At 43.0% G+C, this 23,345-nt stretch overlaps 1 protein-coding gene across 2 annotated transcripts in view; it reads left to right on the top strand.

Annotated features, from left to right (window-relative positions):
• The window catches only part of LOC124711729 (fatty acyl-CoA reductase 1-like), a 158,109-nt gene that overhangs the window by 9,344 nt on the left and 125,420 nt on the right, over positions 1-23,345 (top strand). Inside the window, exon 2 of one of the 2 annotated variants that reach the window (XM_047241937.1) lies at positions 22,662-22,978. In XM_047241937.1, coding sequence (XP_047097893.1) covers positions 22,685-22,978 — 294 coding nt within the window. In that variant the 5' untranslated portion in view covers positions 22,662-22,684. Of the gene's footprint in view, positions 1-22,649; positions 22,979-23,345 lie in introns of both variants that reach the window. The other variant, XM_047241938.1, reaches the window with a different exon arrangement.

Raw genomic sequence — 23,345 nt, 5'->3', positions numbered from 1 at the left:
GGCTTCCGGCATCGTGGCTCCGCGCCATCAAGGAAGTAAATACGCGGCCGCGGTGTAAACAACGCGCTGCAAGTCACCTCGGCGGACAATAATATTTTGGGTAAGCATTCCCTCTCTCTTGCTCTGTCCGTTCGAATCTAGCCACTGATGACGACCAACCAATGGCGGTACCAGGCATTCCAGCCAATACCCCTTCTCCAGCATGTGTGGAATAGAGCCTTTCTGTCCAATGACGATGACAGCCAATGGTATCCACAGGAGATGAGCTACCAACGCCGATTCTTCTGCATTAGCCTATGACTATGGCCCGCCAATGGTAGCCATATGAATTTTAACCAATACAATCTCTACGCCAGCACGAACGCCAGAAAACTCCTCCTTTATAAGTGGACGCGACACTCGTCTTTGACAGTGTTTTAGCAGTAGTGGACACCAAAAGATCCTGAGGAAGATCCTGGCAGAGGGGTCGAAACGTTGAACATTTTAGAAGAAACATGACGCGGCCTAATAACCCAGAAGATTTTAACTTGAGTGACAACGGCCACGAAAGTGTGCAGACTTACATAAAACAAAATGTGGTTTGGAAGGCTACACGGGACTTGTGCTTTGGTTATTATTTTACAAGTTCCTGATGAACTGATAATTCGGAGTGCCACGTACAGTATAAAAGACGTTTAAGGAATCTGTTATCTGTGTTGCTGTGAACAACGACTTATGCTTTCGCATGTGTTTCATGCACAGGTTCCATTACTTGTACTTGGTACACTGGTTGATATTAATTCAGCGTTTGAATGTTATGTAGAATTCCACGTATTGTGAATTAAAAGACGTTCTTCAAACGAATTGTTTCCTGCAATGAAAGTCAACTGTGAATTGGACGCTGACAAATGTTTTATATTTTGGTATTTTGGTTACTTTCAGAATTCGCAATTGAATTGATGTATACAACTTCATACATAGCACGTAAACTAAAAGTAACATTCAAGTGAACTGCTTTTTCGTGGTGTAACGAACTGTAGTTCAAACATTTGTATGTATTTTGCGCTCTGTTTACTATTTGCAAGTCGCAGCTTGGTTTGTGGTATACCTCATGTAGACTGCGAAATAAGACGACGTATTAAGCATGTTAAGCAAACTGTTTTCCTATTTGATATGATACACAGAGCACCAAGAGAAAATGTAACGTGAAAGTGTTTAAACGTGGAATTTAATGTTTGATGACTTTGGCACACAATTTTGTTACTCGTGCTAAGCACATTAGTTGCCCGCCATAAGAGAATTGCGAGAACTTTTGCGTTTCTTGATCTGTTAACTGCCAAAAGTGTACCTAAGTTTACAGTACGGATTATGGATGCCCCACCACATTGCGATAAGCAGTTCGCAGACATGGAACCACGCCAGGCTACGACAGTTAAGTAATTTGTATTAAATAATCAGGCTGCTAAAAGACATTTTCGCCACAAACACTGATAGCTTTTTTAAACGTTCTCTCTCTCTCTCTCTGTTTATGTAATTCGTTTGAACGAAATTTTAATTAATAAATGTATAACTCTTTGGCAATAATTTTGTGACTTTTCATTGTAGTATCGCACTTAACAGGTTGTTCCATTATCTTTTAAACCACTTATACTACCTTGAAGCAACTTTTCAGTCGAGGAAACTAGTTCTGTTGCTAAATTATTTTAAATATGAAAACTGATTCGATTTGGCGACATGCTTTCTTGCTGTATCCGCTTATATTCAGCTTCTTTCAATGTCTCTCACAATGTTTAAGTTTACATTTCCCAGTACTTCCATATTCTACTCTTACACATCTTCATCTACATGAACACTTCGCAAGCCTCCGTGTGGTTCAGCGTAAAATGAGTACGTTTCACAGCAATAAGAATTTTAAGACCTAAAGAGGACAGCTAATTCTGTCGAAACCGGTTGTCTTCAATAAAGAAATATTTTATATGCTCTAGGCTGTTGAATGATTTTTAGTATGTGTATTAGGTGGTCTGAAGGTGTCTCGAAAAGCGAAAGCTGACTCACAGTGAACAATGTAATAAATATTATTGTGACTCAATCCTAGGCTTACTGGGTACTCCACTTTTTAGCACGTCTACGTTCCTCCCAGTACCGTCAGGACATTGTATAAATGTCGATTATGAATACGTCACCACCCTGCAAAAACGAAATGATCGTGTGGCTACGTTGGCTGGGAAGTTCGGCCGCCGAGTGCAAGTCTTATTTCAGTCGACAACAGGACAACACAACACCGCGTCCACGAGCGGAGAAAATTCCCAAACTAACCGGGAATCGAACCCAGGCCAGTTGCATGGTACGCAAACACCTTAACCCTGAGCTAAGCAGGCGGACAACCTGCAATCCAATAAGGCATCGCGTCCTTCAGAAAGAACGGGAGCTGTTACAAATTTCGTAGCATACAAGATGTAGCCTGACGAAAAATTAACGACAGTCGTCCCACTTTCAAAAAGTTATTCGCCATGGTATATTAGTGCAAGACTAGTTTTCGTCCTTCACAAGAGCTCTCCTCACTGCGACAAAGTCAAGTCAAATACCACTGGACGAATCCTATAGTTTACAATGGAGGCTCCACTGAAGTGCGAAACAGTGGAGCTATTGCGCCGCTGTGGATATTGCCATTCGCTGATGATGTTTGGTTTGTAGGGCGCTCAACTGCGCGGTTATCAGCGCCCGTACAAATTCCCAACCTTCGCTCAGTCCAATCTCCCCAATTGCATGAGTGATGATGAAATATTGAGGACAACACAAACACCCAGTCATCTCGAGGCAGGTGAAAATTCATGATCCCGCCGGGAATCGAACCCGGGACCCCGTGCTCGGGAAGCGAGAACACGACCGCGTATTGCCATTCGAGTGGCAATAGCAGCACTTCGATATTTCCACTCAAGTGGTAATAGTGCCACACTGTTGTTTCCACTCAGCGGAAACAAAGCTGTATTGCTATTTCCACTCGATTGTTACTAACACTACATCGTTATTTCTACTCAGTTGCACTTTCTGGGTGAAGAAAAGTCAACATTATTCCTCCGGACTTCATCAGGCGTTGGTGTTCACTGCCTTATGATTCTGCTTGCTTCGCTTGGCTAAGGTAGTGGTTTGTGTTCAGCTGTTTCTTTTCTTTGTTTTGATTTTGATTATTATGCTTTGCTTGACGGTACTCCCATTCATACAGCATTTAGAGTTTTTCAGCTTACTGTTGTAGGTAAACCCATAAAAATCTTCATCTAACTCTCTGCGCTGGAAACCGATGCAGACGAATCTGTCGAAAACCTCCTTTCCGTTTCCTGAAGTTGTACGTTCAACTCTAACTCTGATTTGCGTGATGAAGCATTAATTTAAAAAAAAGAACTTTTCATCTTTTGTAGTTGAGTATTAAGTATGTGGAAACTAATGATCGTCTAGCGTATTCAAAAATTATTTTGAAGTATAAGCACGGTATAAGATCTCGACCGAGTGGCAAAAGCTTAAGAAGCATTCTTATTGACCCCATTGTGAAAGATGGATTGCGATTTCATACGACCAAGACATACACACACCAAACAAAGTCTGCATCACCTCGGTACCGAGAGTTCCAGAACCCGTACAGAAAATTGGAATAATCAACATAAACATCATTTCCGCCCTTTTTATAGCTCGTGAAAACCCCTCATTGCATGTTGTACCACCATACAGAGGTGGTGGTCTAGACTACCGTATACACCAGTACCTCTAATGCCCAGTGGCACGACTTCTTGCATTGATGCATTCGTTGTGGCATACTATCCACAAGTTCATCAAGGCACTGTTGGTCGAGATTGTCCCACTCATCAAAGGCGATTCGGCGTAGATCCTCAGAGTGGTTGGTGGGTCATGTTGTCCATAAATAGCCCTTTTTAATCTAACGCAGGCATGTTCGATAGGGTTCATGTCTGGAGAACATGCTGGCGACTCTAGTCGAGCGATGTCGTTATCCTGGAGGAAGTCATTCACAAGCAGCTCACGATGGGGGAGCGAATTGTCATCCATGAAGACGAATGTCTCGCCAATATGCTGCCGACATGATTGCACTATCGATCGGAGGATGGTATTCACGAATCGTACAGCCGTTACGGCGCCTTCCATGACCAACAGCGACGTACGTCGGCCCCACGTAATGCCACCCCAAAACAGCAGGCAACCTCCACCCTGCTGCCCCCGCTGGACAGTGTGTTTAAGGCGTTCAGCCTAACCGGGTTGCCTCCAAACACGTCTCCGACGATTGTCTGGTTGAAGGCGTATGCGACACTCACCGGCGAAGAGAACGTGATGCCAATCCTGAGCGGTCCATTCGGAATGTTGTTCGGCAACACTATGCCTATTGCACACAGTTTGAGTTGTAACAAGACGTCCTGTGGCTGCATGAAAAGCATTATTCAACATGGTAGCGTTGCTATCAGAGTTCCTCCGAGCTACAATCCTTAGGTAACCGTCATCCACTGCAGTAGTAAACCTTGGGCGGCATGAGTGAGGCATGTCATCGACAGTTCCTGTCTCTCTGTATCTCGTCCATGTGCGAACAACATCGCTTTGGTTCACTCCAATACGCCTGGACACTTCCCTTATTGTGAGCTCTTCCTGGCACAAAGTAACAATGCGGACACGATCGAACCGTGGTACTGACGGTCTAGGCATGGTTGAACTACAGACAACACGAGCCGTGTTCCTCCTTCCTGGTGAAATTACTGGAAATGATCGGCTGTCGAACCCCCTCCGTCTAATGGGCGCTGCTCATGCATGGTTGTTTATACCTTCGGGCGGGTTTAGTGAAATCTCTGAACAGTCAAATTGACTGTGTCTCTGATACAATATCGACAGTCAGTCTTCATGGGTCCTGGGAACCGGGGTGATGGAAAAGTTTTTTTGATGTGTGCAGATAAGCTCTTGAGTACAAAATCGTGTTCTAAGCATAATCATGAAATTTCTAGTATTCTGCTTAAGCTTTATCCTGTAGAAATTAACAGAAGAAGCAGTCGAATTTGTGAACTGCGCGGCTGAACGGCAAGCTAATCGGAAACTTGGCACCGGTCATGTCAGGGCAGTATTTTTGCTGAGTGACTTCACACGATATTGCCAATTTCCTTCCTAAATAACGGGTAGTGTGTCCATTAAGCGATGTAGAGCAAGTTTTTGATTTTTTGGATTTCATTAAGAATCACGACCGTGATATTTGCATAACAGTTGTCTCTGATTTTGCAACAGGTTTCATTGAAATAATTTCCTGTAATACGGGTAAAATGCGCTAGCAGTACTGTCATTATTCTGAAGTTTTTGGTGTAAACGGAACGTATAGACTGAATGATTGTAATTAGGTGCTGAACGTGTTTACTATGCTTGTAGTATTTTCTCTCTAGAGTACATAAGCCAACGAAAATGTTGAACTGTGTTTCGTAAGATCAAGTTGAACAGAGAAAACCTTGTTTCCAACACTATTGTTGGACAGGGATTTTCAGTCGATCCAGTCCACTAACGATATTTTTTAAGTGGGAACATATTGCCGTGTGAAGTGCACATAGAGTGTGAGACGTGGGACTTCAGTTATCGCTGGTTGCACAGTAAACACATACACTTTATTTAAGGAAATAATTTTTTAAACCCAATCATTTAAAAAAAATGACTGCAACACAAGCTACACTGACGGCTGAAGGCCTTGTTAAGAGAGAATTGAAAATTATTTTTCGGCTGAAGGCCACAAGCAATACTTCAGAACAAGCAATGGCTGAAAGCCTGAATCACAAATGAGGAAGACAATTACACGTCAAAAATATCAAAATAATTTTTTAAACAATCTTTATATAAAAATTGACTGTAACACAAGCTACGCTGCCAATTGAAGACCTTATTAAGAGGAATTCAAATTATTTGTTTGTTGAAAGCCACAAGAAATAGGAATAATTTAAACAAAATACTATTTTTAAACAATTGACATAATCAGACCAAATAAAAGAAAGGAGTGATCCACAGACAGTGCTCCAAGGATCGATATGAGAAAAGTTCCAACAGCTGCGTAAGCGGTGAGATAGACAGCCAAGAGTTATGCTCACTTAAGAGGATGTTAACTCAAACGAGGGACAGCTTGAACGCCGACCAGCACACTCGCAAAATCGACCTGAGATGCGATAACCAATACCACGATAGAATAAAATTTAACATCGACAAATGATAAGCATATATTACACAAGTTGGCTGCAGCAAATCCTAGTATGCAGATAGGGTTAAGTCCAAACTCCCCTTTCACAATCTGACTAGATGTACACGGAACCGCAAAAGACAGTTCCACAAACAAGTCAAACAGTTCTAAAACAGTCATTATACAGCAACAAGACGAATTGCGAGTAGACATGAACGCTAAGGACACAGAGACGGTGGAAAGACCAGATACACGTCGTCCACTGAGACGACCGACCGAACGACCAACCGTCGGTTGTTGAAAGAACTGTTCTGAAACTGGGTCGTTCGAAATCAAAAGGACTGTCTATGTCACGTAGCTTCGTAAATGCAGATTACTGTAAAAAAAAATTTTTTTTTGACTATTAAAATTGGTTCACCCTTTCACGTATTTAGAAGAACTATTACACACCTTACGGTATGGAAACTGGAGGTGGTCTTCAGGCTGGAAATAAAGTTTTGATAGTCGTCAGTATCTCTCAGAACTCTGATGCTTCACACAGAGGCATTGCGTGTACGATCAGAAGACCCTTCGTAAAATTGCCCTTTAAATTACGAACGACTGTTTTTGTTTAAATGCGATGGCTACTGACACTGTCGTAAGGAAGCGTTAGATCAGCGGGTAGGGCGTTGTACGCCTTGTCCCCGGAACTCACTTATAGCAGCTTCTGTCTGCACCTTGTTGCCCGTATGACACAGGTAAACTTGAAAGTGAACATTCTTCTCGTGCTGAATGAAATATTTTGCTCAGTATTACTGTTCGAGTGATCAAGGGCAGATTTGCAGATGCAAGGGTGGCCTCTGTTTGGTCCTAAATAATGGGTGCTATTACGTTTCAAGACGTTTTTTAGCGATTTTTCGGTCAAATGATTAATCCTCGGTCCAATATAGGGTAGCATCCACCCCATCATCCGCAGAACCAACCGACATGCTGACTAAAACTGCCCTGTATCTGCTCAAGAGTGTTGACGTGTTCAGACCTAACACAGGGCGGGGCAAATAAAAGCGACTCGGAGAACAGAGTTCCACGGTACACAAAAACATAGCAGGGGAAGGGAAATGCAACACTAGCCTGAGTATAGCAGATGTCGAAAGTGACCACCATTCATCTCTTAGCACTTTTGGGCCGTGGCCAGCAAGCTACAGAAGGCGGATCGAAGCTAGATTGTTGGAGTTGATGGAGTCCCATCCGAAATATTCTGCGGCAGTCCTTGAAGACTATGAGGACTGCTGTGATACACAGACCTGAGGGCTCCCCACACAGGTGATCAGGGTGGCCAGCTAGGGCCGCGATCAGACTGACCTCTGCTAACATCTCTGTCAGACGTGAATACTGTGCAAATGTGCTGCAAGGCTGGCTGTAAGGGCAGTTGATCCCTATTGTTGGAACTACTGTAAGTCTTTTCCTTTTCCCTTAGTGCTACCACAAATAGTTTCAAAATGTTGGCAATGTGACAAACCGGAGTCAGCGTCTGATGAAAGAAAATGGGACCAATATCGCGGCGTGGATACACTGCACACCAAACCCCAACATTCAAACTATGCAATGGTGTCTCGTGGAAATTATGCGGATTCTGCGCTGCCAAGAAAGATTCTGTGATTCTGTGAGCTGGCATAACCAGTCAGGTGAAACCAGCCTTCATCAGACATAAAGACTAGATCCATGTCCAAGAAATTCATTGTTATCTCAGTGAATAGCCATTCATAAAACTGGAGGCGCTGAGGAGCATCTGCTGCTTTTCAGTGCACGAGCAACAGACATTCAGTAGGGACGCATTTGCAGGTCCAGGTGGAGTATTCGTTCGCATGGTCGACGTGATAAGCTGATCCCTTGCGACAGACGTCGGACTGATTTGATAGGACTACGAAGCATTTTCTGGTGAACTGCAGCCACATTTTCTGGTGTGCGGGCACATTTCGGAATGTTTTTTTGACTTTTTCAACACAGATCCTGTGACACCATTTTCGAACTTTGCGCTGCATGGAACTCTTTGCTGGGACTTTGATACCATTAAACGTCAGAGCAAACAACTGGCCACACGGTTACTACGAATTTTTTGTTACTTAATTTTCCACAACGAATACCTGCTGCTCCACTGAGTACCCTCGCCCCCTTTGCACTGCTTCACTCACACTGACACAGCCCGCACTATGGCATGAACCGTTGTGTGATGGTCACGTAGTGCGCTGGTCACTGGGTGTGATTATGTGTGTACATTCACCTCAAATCATATCCACTCGTCTGGGCCACTTTTATTTACCTCACCCTGTGTGTGCACGTGTATGGTAATACAGATAAAAGTGCATGCATAAGATAAGAGAGGCCAAATCGAAAATCATCATCAAAAGATGACAAAGTGCACTTTTTGAACAAAAGTAAACTTTCTTCCGATCTTCTTTGTTCATGTAGTCTAGTATAAATAGCGCGATTTTAGCGTTACTCGACGTATCTATATCGTTTTTGTTGCAAGAACTCTGAAATTGTCCACACGCGTTAGACGAAAGGATGTGGGGAAGGAGGCAACGCCGAAACGTCCTATTAGGCGTTTGTATGCATGAGCTAGTACGTTTCTGCATGTTATACTTATTTTTAAGTATTTGATCTTCGGCTCCGGTAGCTTCTTTCTGTACGTGGTTAAATATGCGCCAGTCTGTGATACGTGTGCACGTCCACATGTGCTTATCGCTGAATGAGTGGCGTCTTACCATCATTCTCTTTGGAACAGTGGAGCCCAGAACAATTTTGGTGGAACATTTTGAACTTCCGACGCTTCATCAGTTTCGTATATTTTTGGCGCCATCGGCCTCTCTGTAGTCCCCAGATCGTGCTAGTGATTACATACTGCTTTTTCATTATGCGAGGTGGCAGTATATCCATAATCGTGTCTGAGGAATGCCTGAGCCGCATCCTACTGTGGTTCCGTGATCAGCAGTGCGTCCTATTTCTGTATATTATTTCCAGCATGCGTATCAATCGCAAATAATGAAATCAGAAGACATCTATTGAATATCACTAGACTCTTGCAGTACAGTAAATCTCTTGCCAGAGATAAGCGTCAGCAGACAAAGGAATCCGTAAGTTCATGATCAGTATAAGGAAACAGATTTTATAATGTTTTAAATGCCTTGCCATACGGGATCTGATCGATAAATGTCGGAGAAACTGTCTAAATTCGTACCGTTGCCATCTACAGGCTTTCTGTTAATACGGACTTCGAGAAACAAAGCAAAAATCACATTTTCATAATATTTATAATTATCGTTACTTTCAACGACTTGTTTTCAAAAAACATCATATCATATCGCATTCCAGCAAGAACAGTGACACAGTTTAAAAATGCAATATTTGAGAAAAATAGACTTAACGAATTGAATAAAACTTCGGGATTTAAATACTGTAAACGTCGAATAAATTTCAAGCAAGTAATTTTGCTGCTAAATTCCATTACAGTCTATATTCCATTATAGTCAATATATCTAGTTCAATGTGAAGTGTTCTTAGGTAATTATTAATTAATTCCTTGAGTTGTTTAACTTCTCTTCATTTTCTAAAATGTTTTTTTGTTGCGGCCGCTCATGTGATACTTTTATCACTTTTCCACCCCATATACACTACTGGCCATTAAAATTGCTGCACCACGATGATGACGTGCTACAGACGCGAAATTTAACCGACAGGAAGAAGATGCTGTGATATGCAAATGATTAGCTTTTCAGAGCATTCACACAAGGTTGGCGCCGGTGGCGACACCTACAACATGCTGACATGAGAAAAGTATCCCACCGATTTCTCGTACACAAACAGCAGTTGACCGGCGTTGCCTGGTGAAACGTTGTTGTGATGCCTCGTGTAAGGAGGGGAAATGCGTACCATCACGTTTCCGACTTTGATAAAGGTCGGGTTGTAGCCTATCGCGATTGCGATTTATCGTATCGCGACATTGCTGCTCTCGTTGGTCGAGATCCAATGACTGTTAACAGAATATGGAATCGGTGGGTTCAGGAGGGTAATACGGAACGCCATGCTGGCTCCCAACGGCCTCGTATCACTATCAGTCGAGATGACAGGCATCTTATCCGCATGGCTGTAACGGATCGTGCAACCACGTCTCGGTCCCTGAGTCAACAGATGGGGACGTTTGCAAGAAAACAACCATCTGCACGAATAGTTCGACGACGTTTGCAGCAGCATTGTCTATCAGCTCGGAGACCACGGCTGCCGTTACCCTTGCGCTGCATCACAGACAGGAGCGCCTGCGATGGAGTACTTAACGCTGAACCTGGGTGCACGAATGATGAATCCAGGTCCTGTACGGGCCTTTCTGGATACAGAAAATGTTCGACTGCTACCCTGGCCAGCACATTCTCCAGATCTCTCACCAATTGAAAACGTCTGGTGAATGGTGGCCGAGCAACTGGCTCGTCACCATAAGCCAGTCACTACTCTTGATGAACTGTGGTATCGTGTTGAAACTGTACACGCCATCCAAGTTCTGTTTGACTCAATGCCCAGGCGTATCAAGACCGTTATTACGGCCAGAGGTGGTTGTTCTGGGTACTGATTTCTCAGGATCTATGCACCCCAATTGCGTGAAAATGTAATCACATGTCAGTTCTAATATAATATATTTGTCGAATGAATACCCCTTTATCATCTGCATTTCTTCTTGGTGTAGCAATTGTAATGGCCAGTAGTATATATATATATATATATATATATATATATATATATATATATATATATATATATATATATATATATCAAATACGACATTCGAGATTTCATCACTTAAAATTAACACTTAAGTTGAAATTTCAGTAGCTAAATACAAAACTCAGCATTATAATTTATTGAAATTAATACAATTTAACAAGGGACAACAATTAGGTACAATTTAAGGAACACAATTTACGAAAACGTAGAATCGTAAATGGGCTTATATAATGTAGGAATACTTTTCACCGAGAAAGAAATTTCCATTTTTTTACCGTATGTTCCTTCAGATATATATTGTAAGATACATACACTGTACTGACACAGACATAATCAACTATATTAAGAATTACATTCACCTTACCCTATGCATGAAAAGTTTCACAACTCAGAATATATCGCTCTTTTTGAATGGCCCATCCACACCTGTCAGTAGCAACGCTGAAACAACACTGTTCTCGCCGTGGCGAATCATGAAGTTGCGTACAACAAAACTGACACATCTTTCCTGAAGTGAACAAATTTCGAGATTTGCAGTTTTCGGGCAGGTTGGGGCACTTCACAAGTATTCTCAAGTACAAAAACTGAGAATTGCCGGTTTTTTACTTGTGTCACTTTTCTTGCCTGTTTGCGATATGCAGCCTATATAATATCAAGTGTTTTGGAATATACAAAATAGTGCAGTTTATCCATGTTTATTTAATTTACTTCAGGTTTGTTAAATTTAATGAAAGCACCTTCGTGGCCGAGGACGCGCACAGAGCTGAAATATTCCTGTGATGCTATTTCTATTAGAGTGTCAAATCCGCTGTCCTATTGCACAGCCTCAGGGGAAACGATATGCAGAAATGTGTTTTGCAATTCAAGGAATCTTTTGACTCAGTTGATCCTACTCTGAAACATACCACTTCCAGTTCAGCATATTTGATATGCACACGAAATTTCAGTATCTACACCGTGTTGTCTCAGACATTCCCTATGCATAACATTCGTCAGAGTGCAGATATAGACATCATATTAAAAAAATAATAATCTGTTATGTAATTTGTGATGATTAAAACAATACGTTAACTAAGCGGCCTACTGGTGATATTTATTTATTGCTTTACATCATCCAAGCAGTTTAGAGTCTTCAGAACCTGTCTTACATCGGACGAAGATAGAGATGAAAAACTGTTACTTAACATTGTACACCAAGGAACACAGTTTCATTGCATAATTGTGACACAGTTATGTCTACATATCAGATATTATTATGAGGAAAATTTTGTTTACCAACACAAATAAATATATTGAATAATAATAATAATAATATTAATAATAGCAGACTTTAAGAATAAGAATTATATTAATTATTTTAGCACTTTTGAAACCTTGTTTAACAGCATCAGAAACTGGAGATGTTATTGACAAAGAATGTAAATGAACTGATAGTGATAGCAATAAATAAGTGTGAAGAGCGGACTGTTCCAAAATGACTCTGAAGGGAAGGGTGTGGGATGGGACGTACTTGGCAGGGGTATCGGTGGAGGGTGAATGGAGTGAGCTGTAAACAAGTATGTTAATGAGATACTTACATTGTGATAGAAGGTGAATAATGACACATGGGTTGAAGTTGCAAAGGAATGAAATTTCTTGGAGATTTCGAGGTGAATCGTTCCAAAGTCGGGTTGGAAATGATTTTGAGGTGAAGGCTGTATTACGTAATGGTCCAGAGACGCTGTAATCCTATTCATTGGATTGTCAGAGTTGAAGACAAATAAGAGAAGAGACCAGTGATTGAGGGGACGGTAGAGAAAACAATTTGCGAGTAGTTATTATAATTATTCTATTTTAGTTTTTAGATTTTATACAACACAATCACAAGAGCTTTTGGCAGTACCGTTACAGAATTCTTGCAGCCAAGAATAATCTGCAGACTGTCAATAGAAAGAGAAGATAATAAATCAATGTAACATCTATAAATTGTGCTAAGTAACTATTTACTTAATTACAGTTAAGTGTAAAAATATACCTTAAGGAATACGTTTCAAGCAATTTCTATTGCGTTGTCAACAGTACTTAAAGTAACAGCAGGTAGAGGTCAAGGGGTATTTGACGGAGTAGAATCTTCTCTATGCCTAGTCACACATGTCTATATTCGTGAAGGGAATATCTACTTTGGCTGACTTTATTGTTCTGTGATAAGGTTTTAAGCAAGTTTTAAGAACTATAAAAATTTGAAAACAATTTTAAATTTGAGCATTTGTGAAAAGCAGGCGGAGAAATAGTGGGATGACAGGAGTCTTCGGTAGGCTCATGATTGTGCAGATATATTAAACAAGGAAATTATTGGATGAGAATAATAAGTAAGTGTAATAAAGCAATCTAGAAAAATAGTAAAAATAATTATTTTTTGTCATGTTTGCAAGCAGAAATGAACGCGAGGTATGTTTGACTTAATACACAATAATATGGATCGTAACATCCCACTGCTTATATCATTCATCATTTACAGTGAGCCAGTTGCAACACGTTCAGTTCTTGAGGCAGAATTATGGATTTGGAAATAAAGTGAAGTGATATCTAAAATGTTATACTAAGGTTGTCTGTACTGTGGCAGGAATGAAGTATAATTAAAAATCGTTAATATGCTTTACTACAGAAGAATAGCGTCAAAAAGAAAACCTACAAAGTTTCAAAAATCAGCTTTAAGTGGTGATCGTAGCACTACACCACAAGTCACTACGTATCATTCCCATAACGATCGTGAGGCCAAGATCAGATTAATTACAGCAAAGAAGCATTTAACAATTGATTCTTCCGTCGCTCCATAGGCCGTGGTGAATGTAAAGGGAAGAAGCCCTAATAACTGTTACAATGGGAAGTAGATTCTGTTAGGCACTTCAGTGGTTTTCAGAGTATGTATGTAGATGAAAATCACATGGGTAACAGTTTAAAAGCCATACTAAGAAATCTATTAGACAATCGCGACTATTATCAAGCATATTAAACAAATAATTTGGGAAAAATGTGGGGGTATATTTGCGAACTGTGCGTAGCGATATCCGGCCGCCTTCGTAACCTATGGCTGACCATTACACCCATTACACATCTGTTTAAGAATTCTCTGTGAGCAAGGAGCCACAGACATTAACAGACGAAGACAAAACTAGTCAGTTTAGCTACAAACAGCTTTATATATTCAAATGCAAACTTCTTTTGGACTTGCTAGTTTAAGGGAAACAATTCATCCTTTACGGTGTATTACCTCTGTTATGTATGAAAATATAGTCAGTTGAGATATTTTCGTGAAAACTGTGATTCCAATGTATATATTTTATTACAAAGTTACTAGAAGTATTTCTTGCAGAGAGGTCAGCAAAATTCTGGCTCGCAGAGAGAATAATGTACTTTTTTCCTGCTATCATAACAACCACATTGTGTACCCTACAGTGGAAGTTGGTGTGAATCACTTTCTGCCCTTAACCATTTCTTGGTTTATTAATGAAAAATCCGCTCTAGTTGCCGTTGAGAACTTTACTGAATCCGCTACCGGTTTCGTCGTCTATAGTGGATAATTTTCAAATGGTTCTGACAAATGTCATATGTATGAAAGACATATTAACATTGTACATAACAGAAGTCGATAAAGAAGGTATGTGTATAACGGAAGTACAGGTTTAGCATATAACTCACAGTATGGTGTGGAGAATCAACGTGCAAATGATAAAAGTGCAAGTCAGGTTGATTTAAAATACTACGTATCCAATGATATGGTGAGAAACAATCGCGTGTCACGGCTATATAAAGTGTATAAGTTATTACATTAAAAGTATTGTTTGGATTTACGAAGAGATATGTCCTGATATTTGTAAATTTCAAATTGTCTGTTTTACAAATAAGAAGCTAAAACAGATTTTTAGATTTAATGAAAGTGCCAAATAGCTACATCTGACGGGACATCGAAGTGTAGAATTACGTCCTCTAGCGTGGAAAAGTTGAACCACAGGTAAGTACAGAAGTCGTTAGCGTAGCTTGGACGCTACATGAACTCGTTACGAAACATATTTGCAAATGTCTAGTTACATCTACTAATTTTCTGAGTCACTTTAAAGGAAATCATCAACAACGAGATGTGAGATGTCCAAAATACTGATGCCATTAAGTATATGTTGTCGATTTAGGGTCTTTCCTTGGAAATTTTTGAGATAGGTGTACATTTCTAATTCTTCATATATATCGTTCTTCTTCTATGAAGGATTATGAGATTGTTTCCGATATTGTGCACCGTGTGACCCTCCCTTGTCATGTGAGCTGCGTTGGATTAATTTCCAACCTTTTTTTCCCTTTTGAATTCTGCATATTCCTCGCATCGCATTTTAAAATTCCTTCTCATTTCTCCAATGTCATAGCCTGAACTGTAAAATATTTCGCTATAATTCTTGCGTTATGTTAATGTTGTGTAATGAAATATGTAAGAGTGAACTGTTTTAAGGGTTTATTAAATCTAAGAAGTTACATTCACTATTTTATATGCAACACATGCAATTTGAAATTTACAAATACGTCAAGGCACAAATCTTCTTGAACCCAAAGAATACTTCGAGTGTAATGATTTAGTCTTTGTAATCTTGACACGTGCGTGTTTCTCACGTTATCACTGGACACATAACTTTTTAAATAAACCTCACTAGTATTTTTATCATTGCAATGTTGCTTCGGTACAGCTTAATCTAACTTATGTCCTGTACCAGTACTTTTAGGCCGAACATTAATAAAACCGACAAACTCCAAGGACGGATTCCTGACTGGAAAAAAGCTCCCATCAAAATGTGTCCAGAAATGCATCATTTCCACGGTAGATGGTGCTGACGAATGAAAATTCCCCTGACCAAGTGCCGTATGTTCCTTTTATGCTGCAGGCTATGTGATTGATGGAGCGTACTATAAGCAGCGTAACGGTCCGGTATTCATGTCGAGAACAAGCCGAGATGGTGTGTGTGTACGGCCAAGCAGATGGAAAGGGTCGAGAGGCAGTACGGCTATACCAAAACAAGTGCCCTCACAGACACCAAGCATATCACATAACGTTTCAAGCCCATTTTGGGTATTTGTGTGATTATGGGTCCTATCAGACAGACGAACGTACAGGGAGGAGGCAGACTGTGCATTCAGCGGGTTTGGAGGACCGGTTTCTGCAGGATACTTAGATGAACTTTAGTACAAGCTGCAAACGAGGAGCCCGCCAACATGGCCTAAGCCAAAGTACCGTTATGTGTGTCCAGCATGACAACAGCTGCGACCCCTATCACTTGCAACGAGTGCAAGGATTATCAGCAGAGGATATTCCTCTATGGGAACGATTTTGTCAATGGATTTTACACCATACCATTGCAATTATCAGATTCCTGTCATCAGCTCTCTTTATCGACGAAGCAATCTTTACCAGAACTGGCATCATCAGTCTGCATAATCATCTGCAAGATTCAATCCTCGGAGAATGATTGAAGCATCTCATCAGCATCGGTTCAGTACAATTGTGTGGACAAGCATTCTTGATGATCACATACTTGGACTGGTTATTATCCTACAACGCCTCGATAGAGGAACGTCCCTGAACTTCCTGCGGACTATTCTGGCTGAGCAGCTTGAGAGTGTGTCTTTGGCAATGTGACGGGTTATGTGGTTTCTGAATGACAGATCGCCACCACTATTCCGCATTAGAATTCGCTGACATCTCAACAACATATTCCCCGGACGTTACATAGGGCCGGCCACTGTGACAGAGCGGTTCTAAGCGCTTCAGTCCAGATCCAAGCTGCTGCTACGGTCGTAGGTTCGAATCCTGCCACGGGCATGGATGTGTGAGATATCCTTAGGTTAGTTGCCTAGGGGACTTATGTTAAGTCCCATAATGCTTCGAGCCATTTGAACCATTTTTGAACGTTGGATAGTCAGTTGAGGCCCTGTGGCATGGCCTGTTAGATCACCAGACTTAAGCCCCTGGTTTTTTACCCACGCGGCAGGTGAAAATCGTTGTGTATGCTGAACCAGTTTCTGATGTGCAGATCGTTCAACAGCTTATTCACAACGCCTGTGACGCTATTTGGAGAGAGGTCGGAACAGGCGAAAGACTGTGGAAATCCATGTTGTGACGTGCAAACGCACGCATTGCGTCCCTTGGAGGCCACTTCGAACCACTGTTGTGACGTGGATGCGATGCAGCTCCTTACTGTGTTCTGCAAAGATTTGTTGTTGTCACACGTACACTGTCCATTTCCAGACGCATGTTTATAGGACCTTTTTTCCTCCGTTTCCAGTCAGGAATCCGTCCCTGCAGTTTATCGGCTTTATTAATGTTGAGCCCATATTTCTGTCATATCTACAGCAGTAGTCAAAAGCACTCGAAACGGATAAATACAAAGCCAAAAACCAGTAGTTGGCTCAATAAAGTTCTTAACAGTAATTTCTTAATTAAGGAAATCACAGTACAACACATAACTACACTACTGTCCATTAAATTGCTACACCACGAAGATGACGTGCTACAGACGTGAAATTTAACCGACAGGAAGAAGATGCTGTGATATGCAAATGATTAGCTTTTCAGAGCATTCACACAAGGTTGGCGCTGGTGGCGACACATACAATGTTCTGACATGAGGAAAGTTTCCAACAGCAGTTGACCGGTGTTGCCTGGTGAAAAGTTGTTGTGATGCGTCGTGTAAGGAGGAGAAATGCGTACCATCACGTTTCCGACTTTGATAAAGGTTGGATTGTAGCCTGTCGCGATTGCGGTTTCTCGTACCGCGACATTGCTGTTCGCTTTGGTCGAGATCCAATGACTGTTAGCAGAATATGGAATCAGTGGGTTCAGGAGGGTAATACGGAACGCCGTGCTGGATTCCAACAGCCTCGTACCACTAGCAGTCAAGATGACAGGCATCTTATCCGCATGGCTGTAACGGATCGTGCAGCCACGTCTCGATACCTGAGTCAACAGATGGGGACGTTTGCAAGAAAACAACCATCTGCACGAACAGTTCGACGACATTTGCAGCAGCATGGACTATCAGCTCGGAGACCATGGCTGCGGTTACCCTTGACGCTGCATCACAGACAGGAGCGCCTGAGTTGGTGTACTCAACGACGAACCTGGGTGCACGAATGGCAAAACGTCATTTTTTCGGATGAATCCAGGTTTTGTTTACAGCATCATGGTGGTCGCATCCGTGTTTGGCGACATCGCGGTGAACGCACATTAGAAGCGTGTATTCGTCATCGCCATACTGGCGTATCACATGGCGTGATGGTATGGGGTGCCACTGGTTACACGCCTCGGTCACCTCTTGTTCGCATTGACGGCACTTTGAACAGTGGACGTTACATTTAAAATGAGTTACGACCCGTAGCTCTACCCTTCATTCAATCCCTGCGAAACCCTACATTTCAGCCAGATAATGCACGACCGCATGTTGAAGGTCCTGTACGGGCCATTCTGGATACAGAAAATGTTCGACTGCTGCCCTGGCCAGCACATTCTCCAGATCTCTCACCAATTGAAAACGCCTGGACAATGGTGGCCGAGCAACTGGCTCGTCACAATACGCCAATCACTACTCTTGATGAACTGTGGTATCTACATCTACATCTACATCTACATCTACATTTATACTCCGCAAGTCACCCAACGGTGTGTGCCGGAGGGCACTTTACGTGCCACTGTCATTACCTCCCTTTCCTGTTCCAGTCGCGTATGGTTCGCGGAAAGAACGACTGTCTGAAAGCCTCCGTGCGCGCTCTAATCTCTCTAATTTTACATTCGTGATCTCCTCGGGAGGTATAAGTAGGGGGAAGCAATATATTCGATACCTCATCCAGAAACGCACCCTCTCAAAACCTGGCGAGCAAGCTACACCGCGATGCAGAGCGCCTCTCTTGCAGAGTCTGCCACTTGAGCTTATTAAACATCTCCGTAACACTATCACGGTTACCAAATAACCCTGTGACGAAACGCGCCGCTCTTCTTTGGATCTTCTCTATCTCCTCCGTCAGACCGATCTGGTACGGATCCCACACTGATGAGCAATACTCAAGTATAGGTCGAACGAGTGTTTTGTAAGCCATCTCCTTTGTTGATGGACTACATTTTCTAAGCACTCTCCCAATGAATCTCAACCTGGTACCCGCCTTACCAACAATTAATTTTATATGATCATTCCACTTCAAATCGTTCCGCACGCATACTCCCAGATATTTTACAGAAGTAACTGATACCAGTGTTTGTTCCGCTATCATATAATCATACAATAAAGGATCCTTCTTTCTATGTATTCGCAATACATTACATTTGTCTATGTTAAGGGTCAGTTGCCACTCCCTGCACCAAGTGCCTATCCGCTGCAGATCTTCCTGCATTTCGCTACAATTTTCTAATGCTGCAACTTCTCTGTATACTACAGCATCATCCGCGAAAAGCAGCATGGAACTTCCGACACTATCTACTAGGTCATTTATATACACTCCTGGAAATTGAAATAAGAACACCGTGAATTCATTGTCCCAGTAAGGTGAAACTTTAATGACACATTCCTGGGGTCAGATACATCACATGATCACACTGACAGAACCACAGGCACATAGACACAGGCAACAGAGCATGCACAATGTCGGCATTAGTACAGTGTATATCCACCTTTCGCAGCAATGCAGGCTGCTATTCTCCCATGGAGACGATCGTAGAGATGCTGGATGTAGTCCTGTGGAACGGCTTGCCATGCCATTTCCACCTGGCGCCTCAGTTGGACCAGCGTTCGTGCTGGACGTGCAGACCGCGTGAGACGACGCTTCATCCAGTCCCAAACATGCTCAATGGGGGACAGATCCGGAGATCTTGCTGGCCAGGGTAGTTGACTTACACCTTCTAGAGCACGTTGGGTGGCACGGGATACATGCGGACGTGCATTGTCCTGTTGGAACAGCAAGTTCCCTTGCCGGTCTAGGAATTGTAGAACGATGGGTTCGATGACGGTTTGGATGTACCGTGCACAATTCAGTGTCCCCTCGACGATCACCAGTGGTGTACGGCCAGTGTAGGAGATCGCTCCCCACACCATGATGCCGGGTGTTGGCCCTGTGTGCCTCGGTCGTATGCAGTCCTGATTGTGGCGCTCACCTGCACGGCGCCAAACACGCATACGACCATCATTGGCACCAAGGCAGAAGCGACTCTCATCACTGAAGACGACACGTCTCCATTCGTCCCTCCATTCACGCCTGTCGCGACACCACTGGAGGCGGGCTGCACGATGTTGGGGCGTGAGCGGAAGACAGCCTAACGGTGTGCGGGACCGTAGCCCAGCTTCATGGAGACGGTTGCGAATGGTCCTCGCCGATAGCCCAGGAGCAACAGTGTCCCTAATTTGCTGGGAAGTGGCGGTGCGGTCCCCTACGGCACTGCGTAGGATCCTACGGTCTTGGCGTGCATCCGTGCGTCGCTGCGGTCCGGTCCCAGGTCGACGGGCACGTGCACCTTCCGCCGACCACTGGCGAGAACATCGATATACTGTGGAGACCTCACGCCCCACGTGTTGAGCAATTCGGCGGTACGTCCACCCGGCCTCCCGCATGCCCACTATACGCCCTCGCTCAAAGTCCGTCAACTGCACATACGGTTCACGTCCACGCTGTCGCGGCATGCTACCAGTGTTAAAGACTGCGATGGAGCTCCGTATGCCACGGCAAACTGGCTGACACTGACGGCGGCGGTGCACAAATGCTGCACAGCTAGCGCCATTCGACGGCCAACACCGCGGTTCCTGGTGTGTCCGCTGTGCCGTGCGTGTGATCATTGCTTGTACAGCCCTCTCGCAGTGTCCGGAGCAAGTATGGTGGGTCTGACACACCGGTGTCAATGTGTTCTGTTTTCCATTTCCAGGAGTGTATATTGTGAAAAGAAATGGTCCCATAACACTCCCCTGTGGCACGCCAGAGGTTACTTTAACGTCTGTAGACGTCTCTCCATTGATAACAACATGCTGTGTTCTGTTTGCTAAAAACTCTTCAATCCAGCCACACAGCTGGTCTGATATTCCGTAGGCTCTTACTTTGTTTATCAGGCGACAGTGCGGAACTGTATCGAACGCCTTCCGGAAGTCAAGAAAAATAGCATCTACCTGGGAGCCTGTATCTAATATTTTCTGGGTCTCATGAACAAATAAAGCGAGTTGGGTCTCACACGATCGGTGTTTCCGGAATCCATGTTGATTCCTACATAGTAGATTCTGGGTTTCCAAAAACGACATGATACTCGAGCAAAAAACATGTTCTAAAATTCTACAACAGATCGACGTCAGAGATATAGGTCTATAGTTTTGCGCATCTGCTCGACGACCCTTCTTGAAGACTGGGACTATCTGTGCTCTTTTCCAATCATTTGGAACCCTCCGTTCCTCTAGAGACTTGCGGTACACGGCTGTTAGAAGTGGGGCAAGTTCTTTCGCGTACTCTGTGTAGAATCGAATTGGTATCCCGTCAGATCCAGTGGACTTTCCTCTATTGAGTCATTCCAGTTGCTTTTCTATTCCTTGGACACTTATTTCGATGCCAGCCATTTTTTCGTTTGTGCGAGGATTTAGAGAAGGAACTGCAGTGCGGTCTTCCTCTGTGAAACAGCTTTGGAAAAAGGTGTTTAGTATTTCAGCTTTACGCGTGTCATCTTCTGTTTCAATGCCATCATCATCCCGTAGTGTCTGGATATGCTGTTTCGAGCCACTTACTGATTTAACGTAAGACCAGAACTTCCTAGGATTTTCTGTCAAGTCGGTACATAGAATTTTACTTTCGAATTCACTGAACGCTTCACGCATAGCCCTCCTTACGCTAACTTTGACATCGTTTAGCTTCTGTTTGTCTGAGAGGTTTTGGCTGCGTTTAAACTTGGAGTGGAGCTCTCTTTGCTTTCGCAGTAGTTTCCTAACTTTGTTGTTGTACCACGGTGGGTTTTTCCCGTCCCTCACAGTTTTACTCGGCACGTACCTGTCTAAAACGCATTTTACGATTGCCTTTAACTTTTTCCATAAACACTCAATATTGTCAGTGTCGGAACAGAAATTTTCGTTTTGATCTGTTAGGTAGTCTGAAATCTGCCTTCTATTACTCTTGCTAAACAGATAAACCTTCCTCCCTTTTTTTATATTCCTATTAACTTCCATATTCAGGGATGCTGCAACGGCCTTATGATCACTGATTCCCGGTTCTGTACATACAGAGTCGAAAAGTTCGGGTCTGTTTGTTATCAATAGGTCCAAGATGTTATCTCCACGAGTCGGTTCTCTGTTTAATTGCTCGAGGTAATTTTCGGATAGTGCACCCAGTATAATGTCACTCGATGCTCTGTCCCTACCACCCGTCCTAAACATCTGAGTGTCCCAGTCTATATCTGGTAAATTGAAATCTCCACCTAAGATTATAACATGCTGAGAAAATTTATGTGTTGAAGCTGCATGGGCAGCTGTACCTGTACACACCATCCAAACTCTGTTTGGCTCAATGACCAGGCGTATCAAGGTCGTTATTACGGCCAGAGGTGGTTGTTCTGGGTACTGATTTCTCAGGATCTATGCACCCAAATTGCGTGAAAATGTAATCACATGTCAGTTAAGGTATAATATATTTGTCCAATGAATATCCGTTTATCATCTGCATTTCTTCTTGGTGTTGCAATTTTAATGGCCAGTAGTGGTTTTGCCAGGTACAGAGCAGTGCAGAGCCAGAATGCCGTGCTGTGAAATCCACCCCCGCGTAATGACGCCAGAGGAGGAGGCGAGGGAGCTGGAGGAGTTCCCTGTGGACTGGCTGCCGCCAGGGGAACTGCAGCGATGTAGTGAGGTAGCTGACTTCTACGACGGCGCCTCCATCCTCCTCACAGGCGCCACCGGATTCATTGGCACTCTCATACTCGAGAAGCTGCTGCGCTCCTGCCCCGGCGTCTCCACGGTCTACGTGCTCGTCAGGGACAAGAAGGGCGTGCCGCTGCGGGAGCGACTACGTTCTCATCTGGAGAAACCGGTAAACCTACGAGAGATACTGGACCAGAAACTGCTCGTGTCAACACTCACAATAACAGAATAATTTGGCACTCGACAGTATCCAAATACAATGCAACTCGTGCATGTGTCTACAATCACTAATGATGTACATAATTAGTCAAAACTAAGCCTTGAAACTGGATACGTTTGTAACCACACAGTGATGGGACAGTACGTCCGGTGACGTTATTGAGTCGTCAAGAGGCAGGACTGACACCCCTGACGCATGGGTGGTTTGGTGGGAGGTGGCCTGCTCTGTGCCCAAAGACCCTAATTTTTATCATTAACAATGAAGCTTTTGTTGTTCCACATTACACTGTGTCTTAATTCACGGCAGTGAGCAGTGG

Source organism: Schistocerca piceifrons, chromosome 8, assembly GCF_021461385.2.
Source record: "Schistocerca piceifrons isolate TAMUIC-IGC-003096 chromosome 8, iqSchPice1.1, whole genome shotgun sequence".
Classification (NCBI taxonomy): domain Eukaryota; kingdom Metazoa; phylum Arthropoda; class Insecta; order Orthoptera; family Acrididae; genus Schistocerca; species Schistocerca piceifrons.
This window is presented reverse-complemented; position numbering and strand designations above follow the sequence as displayed.